Here is a 13,103-nt window from a genome sequence, read left to right as displayed (position 1 = left end):
CAGCTAACATACAACTAAACTAAGCAAAACACATATATATACATAGAGGAAGAAAGTGAGAAAAGAGCGAGAGAAGAAAACAAAGAATGGCAGTAATTAGCATAAATTAACCACAACCTAATGAGACTCATCAGAGAATCAAAATAACCTTAAAAAGGGGCTCAAACTTAAAACACGCATCTAAGTAGTTGTAAACGGTTACTTGTATTGCCTTTGTTGCTGAACAGGAGTCCTGATGCGGTAGACAATGGTAGTGCTCAATTAATTCTTTTAGGTGTGCAGGAGGTTTTCTCTAGTTCTTCTGAAGGTAGGAAAATCCACAGAGAGTCGACAAAGTTACTCGAAGATAAAACTACCGGAAAGTTAAATCATAGGTGATGAATCTTGGAGAGTGTCTCGAAGGGTTTGAGCAACGATTGATTTGAGTTAGGGTTTTGATAGTTTCCCTGCCACACCCATCCGTGGGTGAACTGGCCAATACAAAGCTTGGATTTTTGAGCGGGAGAGGTTCTCTTTGTCTCCATTTATGGCCCACTTGCATGTTTATTGCTGGTCTGGGGGATTGATCATGTACTTTATCATTTAACATGTTAACTGAGGCCTGTAGAGTCTGTGGTGAAGGTCTTGGGTTGTCTGTCATTTCTCTGAGCGTTACATGGTCTGATCTTGGGGTGAATTTGATGGGATGTTCACTCCTGAATTGGTGTCTGCTTTGAATGTCTTCCACTCGTGAATAATCTTCCTCACTGTAGAATGGTGGACTTCAAATTGTTTGGAAATGGCAGTGTTACCCTTCCCAGATTGATGACAGCAACTTTTTGCCAAATATAGTGCTTGGAGTTCAGTCCAAAAAGGCCAATTTTGGTCTCATCAGACTATAGCAGAAGGTATCAGACTCTTCCAAATGTGTTTTTGCATAATGCAAATGAGAAAGGCTTCTTTCATGCCTGCCATAACAGCCAGCCTTGTGTAAAGCTTGGGAGATAGTTGTCACATGCACAGACTGAACAGACCCAGCCATAAAGCCTTGTAAGCCTTTTAAAGTTGCCTTTGGCCTCCTGGTAGCTTCTCTTATCAATGTCCTCCTGGCTCTGTCATCCACTTTGGACGGACAGCCTGGTCTAGGCAATGTGCTGGTGGTGCCTTACGTATTCCACTTCTTAATGATGCTCTGAACAGTACTCAGAAGGATAGCTAAAGCCTTTGAAATGTTTTTGTAGCCTTCTCCTAACTTGTGCCTTTATACAACTTTATCCCGGAGGTCTTTTGAAAGCACTTTCCCAAACATGGTGAATTCTTCGCTGTACCATGCACTACTAACAGTGGAATCTTCAAGAAACAGCTCATTTTATTCTGAAGTAATCAGCACCATTACTATTGATGTCAGGCGAGGCAATTAGACTGGTGTTTAAAGGAGAACTCCACTTCCAGAACAACAATTTAGAAATAATTTACTCACCCCCTTGTCATCCAAGATGTTCATGTCTTTCTGTCTTCAGTTGTAAAGAAATTATGGTTTTTGAGGAAAGCATTTCAGGATTTTTTCTCCATATAATGGACTTCATTGGTGCCCCAATTTTGAACTTCCAAAATGTAGTTTAAATGCAGCTTCAAAGGGCTCTAAAGGATCCCAGCCAAGGAAGAAGGGTCTTATCAAGCGAAACAAACAGCGCTTGACTTACTTGCACTTTGTTAGTCTTTGCACGTTCGCTTTGTAAACACTGGGTCTGTAGTTCCACCTACGTTCCATGTGACCTTTCGACGTGATTCAATAGTACGTAGTGTCGTGGACGCGCATCCCAGAGCCTGTGCTACACAAGCTTTTGTGCTTAAAAAGTATACAGTTTTTTATTTTCCGAAAAGACTGATCGTTTCGCTAGATAAGACCCTTCTTCCTCGGCTTTGAAGGTGCATTTAAACTACATACATTTTGGAAGTTCAAAATCGGGGCACCAATGAAGTCCATTATATGGAGAAAAATCCTAAAAAGGTATAAAGCATAATTTCTTAACAACTGAAGACAGAAAGACATAAACATCTTGGATGACAAGGGGGTATTTATTTGTAAATTGTTGTTCTGGAACTGGAGTTCTCCTTTAATCTGAAAGTTGATTGCTTGCACTTGAGCAAGTTTATAATGGTATACTCTAAGGGGCTGATCACATCACCAAACCAGGCATTCCACTGATTAATAATCCTCTAGAATTTTTTTTATTTATATTTTTACTTTAATGATGATGGTTATAATGTGTAAATGCAGTTCAGAAAATTGTATTTTTATTTATATGGAGACCGGAACATGAAAACACCCAATCAGAATTAAGAATCCATCATGGGGATGCTCGTTGGATACTCAGGAAAAGGTGGATATATAAATCAGATTTTAGAGTAGGGTAGACCGGGTACAGTTGGTACAGGGGTACATTTGAAACACCTTAAATAACTTTTGCATGCGCAACAAGTCTGATCTATGATATTTGCTTCGCACAAGCGTATTAGCGCCCTCTTCAGTCGTGGGAAATTTGAAGAATGTGCGCTTTTCCCTTGTCCCTTCGCATGTCTCTTCCACACTGAATAGCTTCTCATCCTTACATTGTCACACCCCTGTGGACTGTTTTGTTGGTTTCGCCCTCCTGTGCCCTTATTTGGTCTTTCCTGTTCCGTTTCTTGTTAAGTCATCATTGGTTAATTACCCACACCTGTCTGTGTCTCGTTAGCTACCCTTTATAAGTTTGTTTCAGTTCCTTTATCTGGGTCCGATCTTAATGTTATCTTGGAGTGTGTTCCCCTGCTGTTTCTGTCTGTACCCTTGTTGGGTTTATTATTAAAAAACCGTTTGTTTGATTTCCTCGTCCTCGGCTCCTTGCTACGTCTCCTCTCTACACTCATCCTGACAACATGACTGTTAAAGTTAGCTTGCATTTTTGTAAACCTTAAAAGTCATTGTAAAATCTAAAGAAATGTTCAAGGTGGTCAGCGAGGCACAGCTGAGACACAGTGAGGCAAATGTACCCGCACTAGAATCCTATTGCGGCACATGCAGTTTAGTTGCACGATGTACGGTATATTCACATTCAGACAATATACTTTTGTTTTGAGTATGACCTGTTTTGTTTTATGGTTTATTAGGCTATTGTAATTATGTTTTAATTATGTTTATTGTTATGTTTACTAGGTTATTGTTTGCATTTGATTTGTTTTACAATTGCTGTTTGCAGTTGATCAGTTTTCTACTGTTTTACTGTTTACTGTACTCAGCTTTTCAACTGTTACTATTAAAATGAACAAATTAAATATATCGCTGTTTGCCATTACTGTACAATGTTTTACAAATTAACTACTTTTAACTAAACAAATAATCAAATAAAATACTGAATGGAAATAAAAACGGCTGAGTATTAATTTTTAAATGTATTTTACATTTGCAATGAATTAGTTAGGCAGCTTTACAGCATTGCAGATGGGTGTCTCAGCTGTACCCGACATGCTCCAACTGTACCCGACAAGCCTCCTTTATGAGCTAATTGTGGCAAATATGACCTACTTATGGATGTTAAAAAGTATTAATATTTTAGTAGACAAGTAAAGGAAATGTCATATGAAAATCCATCCCTAGTTTTGGTGTGGCAATGTAAAAAGCAAAAAGTATACCAACTGTACCTGGTCTACCCTACATTTTTATTATTTCAAATGAAAAACCTTCAATAGGTTAACTGACCCAGCACTATGTCAGAAAACAAGCCCACAAATGGGTTAATGTATAAATCCCAACAAGCTGGGTCAAAATAACTCAATATGTGTTCTGTCCAATATTTACCTGGTGCTGGGTTGCCAAATAACCCAGAAATGGTTGTTTTTCACCCAGCAGTTTTTAGAGCATGTTTATAGTTCATCAAACAAGTATGAAAAACATTGTTTAAACACTTTCTATTAAAGATCTGTAAGGCTTGTTTCGATTTTAAAAGATGTCTTTTAAATATATCCTGAATATCCTGAAGAAGAGACGCTTCTTTTTCAATAGAACATCATAAATCATTGGAATTATGACATAGCAGGTTTGGCATTTTATAATTAACCCTAATGTTTATAAAATAAATCTTTCCAAATTATTGCAGTTTTGTTTTACATTTTTACATTATATTTTACATTTAGTCTTAGTCTCACTTCATATGTGTGCTAAAGGAGGAAAGGGCTCAGAAAATATTGAATGTGTTCAATGGAACGTTTGCAGTCAAATTATACTGTAATGGTACAGGTATTTTTCCTTGTTCCTTGTTCCCTGTAGCAAAAACTTTTGTGGACAGCACAGTAGAAAGATGACAGGAAAGTACTGGGCAGAGAGAGGGGAACGGGATCGGCAAAGAACCTCAAGACAGGATTCGAACTCGGGCTGCCACAAGCACAGCTGTGCTATATGACGGCGCACTAACCACAAGGCTATTGGTGCCAATACATGGGAATTTACATACAGGATGACATGATTTTGTTATTGCAACAAGCCAGGTCAGGGGACAGATGTAACATGGACGCTGAGGCAGTAGTAGAATCCATTCGCGGTAGTTTTATTAAAGTAGACAGAGTACAGAAAACAGGCAGAGGGTCAATACCGGAAGGCAGTCCAATATAGCAAACAATCCAACAGGGGCGATCCAGAGAGCGATAGTCAAAAGACAGATAATGGGCAAACCTTGAAATCAGTCCAAACAGGCAAATAAATCCAAACAGGGGTAATCCAAAAACACAATATCCAAGAACAGAGCAAAACGGCAACAGGTAATCCAACAGAGTAAATAAACGCTCGGTAAGGCAGGTTAAACATGCAATACTTCGCAACCTATTGAGCACATGGTCAGTCTTTAAATACTGCCAAACAGGAAGTAGCAGTAGAAGCAGCAGAGGGAGCGTGCAGGCAGTCCTGGGGTGAGGGCTCCCTCTGCTGGCTTGGCGTTACAGAATCCCCCCCCCCCAGGAGCGACTCCTGGCGCTCAAAACAACAGTCCAGGTGGGTGGGGGAATAGAGGCAAAACAGGGGGTGGGACTGAGGGCCAGGTCCATGTAGAGCAGGTGGGCCTGGATCGTGGAGCAGGGACAGACAGTGAAGCACTGGAGGACCTGGATCGTAGAGCAGGGACAGACAGTGAAGCACTGGAGGACCTGGACCATGGAGCAGTGGCAGACAATGAAGCACTGGAGGACCTGGACTGTGAAGCTGTGGCAGACAGTGGAACCTTGGAGGACCAGGGCCGTGGAGCTGTGGCAGACAGTGGAACCTTGGAGGACCTGGGCTGTGGAGCTGTGGCAGATAGTGGAACCCTGGAGGTCCTGGGCCGTGGAGCAACAACAGACCGTGAAACACTGAAGTGCCTGGGCCGTGGAGCAGTAACAGACCGTGAGGTACTAGAGGGCCTGGGCCGTGGAGCAGTAGCAGACCGTGTAATACTGGAGGGCCTGGGCCGTGGAGCAATGGCAGAGTAGGGGACCATGGTGGGGCAGGCAGAGCATGCAGAACAGGAAGCCATGGCGCAGCAGGCAGAACAGGAAGCCATGGCGAGGCAGGCAGAGCAGGCATAACAGGGAGCCATTGCAGGGCAGGCAGAGCAGGCAGAGCAGACAGGAGCAGGGATATCCACAGTGGGACTAATGACATGCATTGCAGAGCGGTGTGTACATGAATGCTTTCTTTGGTCTTCTTGATTGCGACATGGCAGGCAGAGAGTTCATCATGGGACGCCACCCCCATGGGAGGATCTACAGCTTGCGCTGACACCTCTGGGGGCGTGGGCGCAGGTTCTTGGGCAGGTGTGGCAGGGAAGTTATGAATGGCCTTCATGGCCGTGGCAGGACAGGCAGAGGGTTCGTGATAGGCCTCCTTGGCCGTGACATGGCGGGCAGTGAGTTCATTAACGGACGCCACCTCCTTAGAAGGTTCTACAGAGCATTCTGACACCTCAGGAGGTATTGGCGCAAACTCTTGGACAAGAGAGGCTTCTAGCATAGACTCGTGGATAGACGAGGCCTTGGGAGCAGACTCGTGGACAGACGAAGCTTCTGGAGCAGACTCGTGGACAGACGAAGCTTCTGGAGCGGTCTCGTAGACAGGCGAGGCCTCTGGAGCGGTCTCATGGACAGGCGAGGCCTCTGGAGCAGACTCGTGGACAGGCGTGGCCTCTGGAGCAGACTTGTGGACAGATGAGGCCTCTGGAGCACAGTGTGCAGCCCACACACTGAAGATGGCTACGGCCATTACAGGCAGCACAGTAGATAATGGGGTGTCTGTTGACCTTGAGGGTGCTGATGTTATGGGCTTGTGGCTTGTGAATGTGGGCTCTGCGTGGCTTGGGAGCGTGGGCTCTGCGAGGTCAGCTGATATGGGAGGTGGTTTGAGAAGGTTAGAGGGGACCTGGTAAGGTTTTGGTAGGACAACAGTTTCCTGCCTTGACTCAGGGAGGCCTGCCGTGGCCGGACTTGACTCGAGGAGGCCTGCCGTGGCTTGATTTGGTTCATGAAGACCAACTGCGGCTTGGCTTGGCTCCTGGACGACAGCCGCAACTTGATTTGGCTCATGAAGAACAACCGTGGCTTGGCTTGGCTCATGGACGACAGCCACAACTTGACTTGACTCGTGAAGATCTGCTGCAACTTGGCTTGACTCAGGAACAACATGGCTTGGCTCAGGAACAACAGCTGTAACGTGACTTGACTCGTGGGGAACAGCTGTGACTTGGCTTGACTCGTGGGGCACAGCTGTGTCTTGGCTTGACTCGTGGAGAACAGCTGTGACTTGGCTTGACTTGTAGGGCATAGCTGTGACTTGGCTTGACTCATGGAGAACCACAGCTGTGTCTTGGCTTGACTCATGGAGAACAGCTGTAACTTGGCTTGATTCATGGGGAACAGCTGTGTCTTGGCTTGACTCATGGAGAACCACAGCTGTGTCTTGGCTTGACTCATGGAGAACAGCTGTAACTTGGCTTGATTCATGGGGAACAGCTGTGTCCTTGCCTGACTCTGTTGCTTGACTTGACTCTGTTGCTTGGCTGGGCTCTGGAACTGGATTTGACCCTGGAAGCCTTGGACTTTGGAGCAGCAGCTGTAGCTTGACTTGACACAGGAGACACAGCTGTAACTTGACCTGACTCTGAAGATGCACCTGCAGCTTGACTTGGCTCTGCAGCTTGACTTGAATCAGGGGTAGCTGCCGCAACAAGAGGGAGCGCCATCTTAGCTGTCCGTACAGCCATTAGGGGTGAGTCCAGCACGTGGGTCATCATGTGGCGTGACTTGGAGACAGCGACCATCTTATGGAGTGGCTCTGGGATGGCGGCCATCTTGTGGACTGGCTCTGGAATGGCAGTCATCTTGTGAACAGGTTTGGGGATGGCGGCCATCTTGTGGACTGGCTCTGGGATGGCGGCCATCTTGTGGACTGGCTCAGGGACGGCGACCATCTTGTGGACTGGCTCAGGGACGGCGACCATCTTGTGGACTGGTTGTGGGAGGGCGGCCATGACGGGTGCAGACTCTGGACGGGCGGCCATGACGGGTGCAGACTCTGGACGGGCGGCCATGACGGGTGCAGACTCTGGACGGGCGGCCATGACGGGTGCAGACTCTGGACGGGCGGCCATGACGGGTGCAGACTCTGGACGGGCAGGCCTGGCGTGAGCAGGCCCTGGAGCGGCAGGCGTGGCGTGAGCAGGCCCTGGAGCGGCAGGCGTGGCGTGAGCAGGCCCTGGAGCGGCAGGCGTGGCGTGAGCAGGCCCTGGAGCGGCAGGCGTGGCGTGAGCAGGCCCTGGAGCCCAGGCGTGGCGTGAGCAGGCCCTGGAGCGGCAGGCGTGGCGTGAGCAGGCCCTGGAGCGGCAGGCGTGGCGTGAGCAGGCCCTGGAGCGGCAGGCGTGGCGTGAGCAGGCCCTGGAGCGGCAGGCGTGGCGTGAGCAGGCCCTGGAGCGGCAGGCGTGGCGTGAGCAGGCCCTGGAGCGGCAGGCGTGGCGTGAGCAGGCCCTGGAGCGGCAGGCGTGGCGTGAGCAGGCCCTGGAGCGGCAGGCGTGGCGTGAGCAGGCCCTGGAGCGGCAGGCGTGGCGTGAGCAGGCCCTGGCTTGGTGGATACGGCTTGAGCAGGCTTTGGCTTGGCAGGCATGACGTGAACAGGCTTTGGCTTAGTGGACATGACTTGAGCTGGCTGTGGGGTGGTGGTTACTGTGGGATTGCGGGGTCCCTCGTCCGCAATCCCGACAGTAAAAGGTGAGCCGCTTAATCAGAGTGCAAGGTCGATATAATTTTTAAGAGTCCATTGTGGGGTATTGCGTGGCAGGAAACGGGATATGTTTTTGTTTAAACCAAAACGGAAAATGTCCAAAAGAAAGGTGTCATTAAAATCTACCTGGTAACATAGTTCGCAGAAGTCAGTTACATAGTCCTCTATGGAACGGTTCCCCTGTCTGAGTCGGACGAGACGATCTGCTGGGTTCATGGTGTGTCGTGTAACTTCCGCTGGATTCATGGGAGGCGAAGTATTCTGTAACATGGACGCTGAGGCAGTAGTAGAATCCATTCGCGGTAGTTTTATTAAAGTAAACAGAGTACAGAAAACAGGCAGAGGGTCAATACCGGAAGGCAGTCCAATATAGCAAACAATCCGACAGGGGTGATCCAGAGAGCGATAGTCAAAAGACAGATAATGGTCAAACCTTGAAATCAGTCCAAACTGGCAAATAAATCCAAACAGGGGTAATCCAAAAACACAATATCCAAGAACAGAGCAAAACAGCAACAGGTAATCCAACAGAGTAAATAAACGCTCAGTAAGGCAGGTTAAACATGCAATACTTCGCAACCTATTGAGCACATGGTCAGTCTTTAAATACTGCCAAACAGGAAGTAGCAGTAGAAGCAGCAGAGGGAGCGTGCAGGCAGTCCTGGGGTGAGGGCTCCCTCTGCTGGCTTGGCGTTACAACTAAATTTACCAAAAGTTACCAAAATTAATACATTTTTGTGAAACTAATTACAAACTAACTAAAACAAATGTTTTCATTATTTCATTTCCACTGTGCAAAAGAATGCCTTACAAAAGTATGAAGAAATACAGTTTCTGTGTCCTTAGCCCACACTGTAAAAAATGTACTGTAAAATAACGGTAAAACACTAGCAACTGTGGTTGACAGTAGTGTACTGTTAATTCACAGCTCTCTGCCGTTAATTTACAGCTCTCCTTTTTTTACAGTATGTTACCATTATAATACCATGTAGTTGTCACACCCCTGTGGACTATTTATGTTGGTTGCTCCCTCTTGTGCCCATATTTGGTTCTTCCTGCCCTCATTGTGTCCTGATTAGTTAACTCCTTTCACCTGTTTGTGTTACTTTAACCACCCTTTATAAGTTGTTTGAGTTAGTATTTCCATTTGCATGTGTTTTGCTGCCTTCCTGTAACTTCATTGTGGATTATATTAAAGACTTTGGATTTCACCTTTATCCTTGTGTGAGTACGTTCTTCCTACGTGTCATGACAAGTTATATATGAAAAAAAGCAAAACAATGCATGCTGCTGCAAATGCCATATTCTTTGCATACTACTATGCATACAATATACTATGCATACAATAAGAGTACTTGTGGCTACAGTAGCTGTAGCCTCAGTGTATTTTTGTGTGATGACTGACTTAACTACTATTGCCTTTAAGATGAGTAGAGTTAATATGTAATTTCCTGTATTTCTGTTATCTTTTATTGTCTGCACATTTCTCATTGTCTCCTCTTTACACCCCTGTACATATTGATAGTCAAGTAATATGAATGGGAAGAAGCCATTTCTGTTATGTTTATTTCTCATTGCTATAAAAGTCAAATATAATGGGAAGAAGCCATTATGTTTATTGCTATCCAAAATCAAATATATTCAGGTAAAAAATTTTATTATCTTTTGCATATTCAGATGATTTTTTTCAGCATCTAAAGAGCATGTCAAAACCACAAGGTAATCAAATTAAATATCATGACTTGATGTTACGGATCAGTATACCTTCAAACAATGAAAACATTAGTTCCATCAGTTTCTTGGCTTTATGATGAATGATAGCCTACTATCAGATGCCGAGAGTCAAGTGTGAGGATTCAAATGCCCAGCAGTTCCACATCAAATAATGGAAGAAGAAACACTTTAAAGAAACTATTTACTGCCATGGAATAAGAAATGATTTATTTGTACAGTTTCTTCCTTCTATTACTTTACACAACAATTTGCTAGTTTGCTCACAGCACGAGTAACAAATACATATTATTTTTTATGTATACCAAGACTGCTATACATGTTTTGTTTCCTGACTCATATAATGAACATAACATGAACATAATTGTTAAAACACATTGTGGTTTGCACAAATCATGTCCATTTAACACAAACTGCCACACTGCATACATCACACCATCAAATATAGACTGTTGTTTTCCATATATACAGCATGTATACATTTGCTGATTTAAATATAAAATGGTTAGTACATAGACTATAACAGTTTTATTTCACTTGTGTGGAAGTGTATTTCATGTAATTTGAACTCTTAACCTTAATTGTTCAGTAATTTACTGGTGAACTTTGAGCCATTTAACTCTTATTGTCAGTTGTATATAATAAAGAACATTAATAAAATTAATAAAATAAAAATAGTTGTATGTGTAAGGTGCATGCTGAGTTGTTGATCAATAGCTAAATAGAACTTCAACGTGCTTCCAGGAGCTAAATTATCATCATATGCCTGAAAAGTATACAAACAGAAATGGAAATGGAAAACAAAAAATGAATAGTGTAGATGTTAACTTGTCTATTAACTGTTGTCTGTTTAAAGAACTTATTTTTTCATCTTTTATCATAAGAAAATTATGAAGAATTTTGTGCAAAACTTCTAGCTGAGAAAAAAGTACTATATATTTGGATAATGTGGGAAAGTTCCTGATAAGAGCTTGGGTTTGAACAGCCTTAAAGAAGATGTGTATTCTCTCTCTCTCTCTCTCTCTGTGTGTGCAGTTTGTAACAAAAATATAAAATAATTTCACTTAATAAGACACTACAGAGCTGTTACCAGTCAAATGACATCGGTGTTAACAAAACCGATCTTTCCACTGCAGAAGAAACATGCAAAGATGCATTTACACACCTTTAATAAGGCTAAAATGTACCATGAACGCATTTTTACAAAAAATCAGAAGAAAAAACTGCACTCTCTTGGTCGTGTCACGTTGCTTAACTAGGCTATATGCTATAAATCTTCTGTGTGCAGTTGTGTTCATTTACGCTGATTTCTCCACGCGATCCTCAACTGGCGTGACCTTGTTACTGTCAATACATTATCCATTAACAACTTTACGACTGCTGTAAACTTTATCTGCCACAAGATGGCACTCATGTAGATTAATGTATTTAATGTAGTGTAGTTTTAATGTGTGTAGTTTTTTTTTTCTCGCAAGATGAACAGTCAATCTACGGGTTTTCATTTATTAAGGCCCGGAGCGCTGATCTCTGCTCGCTGCTCGCCTGCTGACCAGAGATTTGCATAAAATATGGCTTTATATCAGCTTTAAATGTTGTTCGCAACTCGTAGTGGAAAATATGTGGTATAGAAACAATTTTCTCAGAATTAAACATGAAATTAAGTAGAAAAACTGAAATAGTATTTTCTTGTGAAACACACTCCAAAAATGTAAAATGTTTATTTTTCATTTTTTTTAAAATGCAACGTCATGCTCTGCTATGCACACGTTTTCACGTGATGCGAATTTCCGGGTCAGAGTTTTGAACTTTGGAAACAGTGAAACTTAAAAGCGAAACGTAGGTCACATCAATTGCAGTGAATACGTCCCACTTTCTCCCATTCCTCCCTGATCTTTGCCAGCAGTAGATCTTAGAATCAGCAGGAACTAAAAGACAATTCTAATAACATTCACAGTCACAGGTTTCACCAAAAGTTAATTTACGGGTCAGAGTTCAGCAGTGTATGTTCCAATGTGTGAGTTCTATATCAAGAAAAGAGTAACCAACCATCTCTCAGTATACACTACAGAGTTACTGGCAATAATATTGGCCCTAAATTGGATAGAAGAAATGGAAATAAATATTATTACACGCCTTAGAATTGGACACACTGGACTTAACAGTACATTATATAGAATTGGCAAGCACCCGACTGGGGAGTGTAGACACTGTAATCAACAAGAAACAGTTGAACACGTTCTACTTCAATGTACCAAATACAGTAATGAGAGATATCGTCTCTTTCAGTCAATGAAAAAGGCAAATCATCATGACTTTTCTTTATCTGGTTTATTGGGGAAAACAGCTAATAAGATATATGATGATATTATTAAGTTTATACAAGAATGTGAATTAAGTAAAGTAATATAGAATATACATAATGCATAATTTATTAATTTTAATATAAATTTGTTTTTTGTTAGTTTGTTATATTTTTTGTTAATATTTTTTTTTTTTTTCATTTGTTTTTTTCTTTTTTTTTTTTTTTTTTGGTTTGTTGTCCCTATGGTCTTTCCCTTCTCTACCCATCATATTAATAAATACATACATCCCGATCCACACTCCAGTCCAGTCGGTGGCGGTAATGCACCATTAAGCTGGTTTGCCAACCGCCATAAAACACCAGAAGAAGAAGAAGAAGAAGAAGTGAAACGCCGAACTTTTCGCACGTGCTTGCTTTCCGAATGGAAGATTATGAAGGAAAGAAGAAAGACGCCAGACTCAATGCTACAAACGAGCGATTAAGCGCTGCAGCTGCTACAATGAGTAACGTTACAGAAAGCGATGTGCCGCGATACAGTTTGATACCGCGAACGAGTATGAGCGCCTACTTGAGCCCAGCGACTCATGGATTCGGATTCGCGGATATGATGGAAGAAGGACAAACGCTCCTGTCTTGTGGTGAGTGACAAACTGGAAACAACACTAACAGTAGTAGTTGCAGCAGCAGTTTAGGCCTTCAGGTTGAGCCAGGATTAAATCATACCTCAGTTAGGACATATCTTTTATACAAGTGCCTTAGCAAAAACGTTACATCTTGATACAAGTTTTAAGATATGCAAGTTTCTTCCATTTAAAA

At 43.2% G+C, this 13,103-nt stretch overlaps 1 protein-coding gene across 1 annotated transcript in view; it reads right to left on the bottom strand.

Annotated features, from left to right (window-relative positions):
* LOC127170848 (uncharacterized) overlaps positions 1-13,103 on the bottom strand; it is a 61,049-nt gene that overhangs the window by 1,943 nt on the left and 46,003 nt on the right. Inside the window, exon 8 of the mRNA XM_051119127.1 lies at positions 5,669-5,928. Within this exon, the coding sequence (XP_050975084.1) occupies positions 5,669-5,928 (260 nt within the window). The remainder of the gene's footprint in view (positions 1-5,668; positions 5,929-13,103) is intronic.

Source organism: Labeo rohita, chromosome 9 (assembly GCF_022985175.1).
Source record: "Labeo rohita strain BAU-BD-2019 chromosome 9, IGBB_LRoh.1.0, whole genome shotgun sequence".
Taxonomy (NCBI): Eukaryota; Metazoa; Chordata; class Actinopteri; order Cypriniformes; family Cyprinidae; genus Labeo; species Labeo rohita.
The sequence above is the reverse complement of the archived record's forward strand: the minus strand, read 5'-3'. Positions and strand labels throughout refer to the sequence as shown.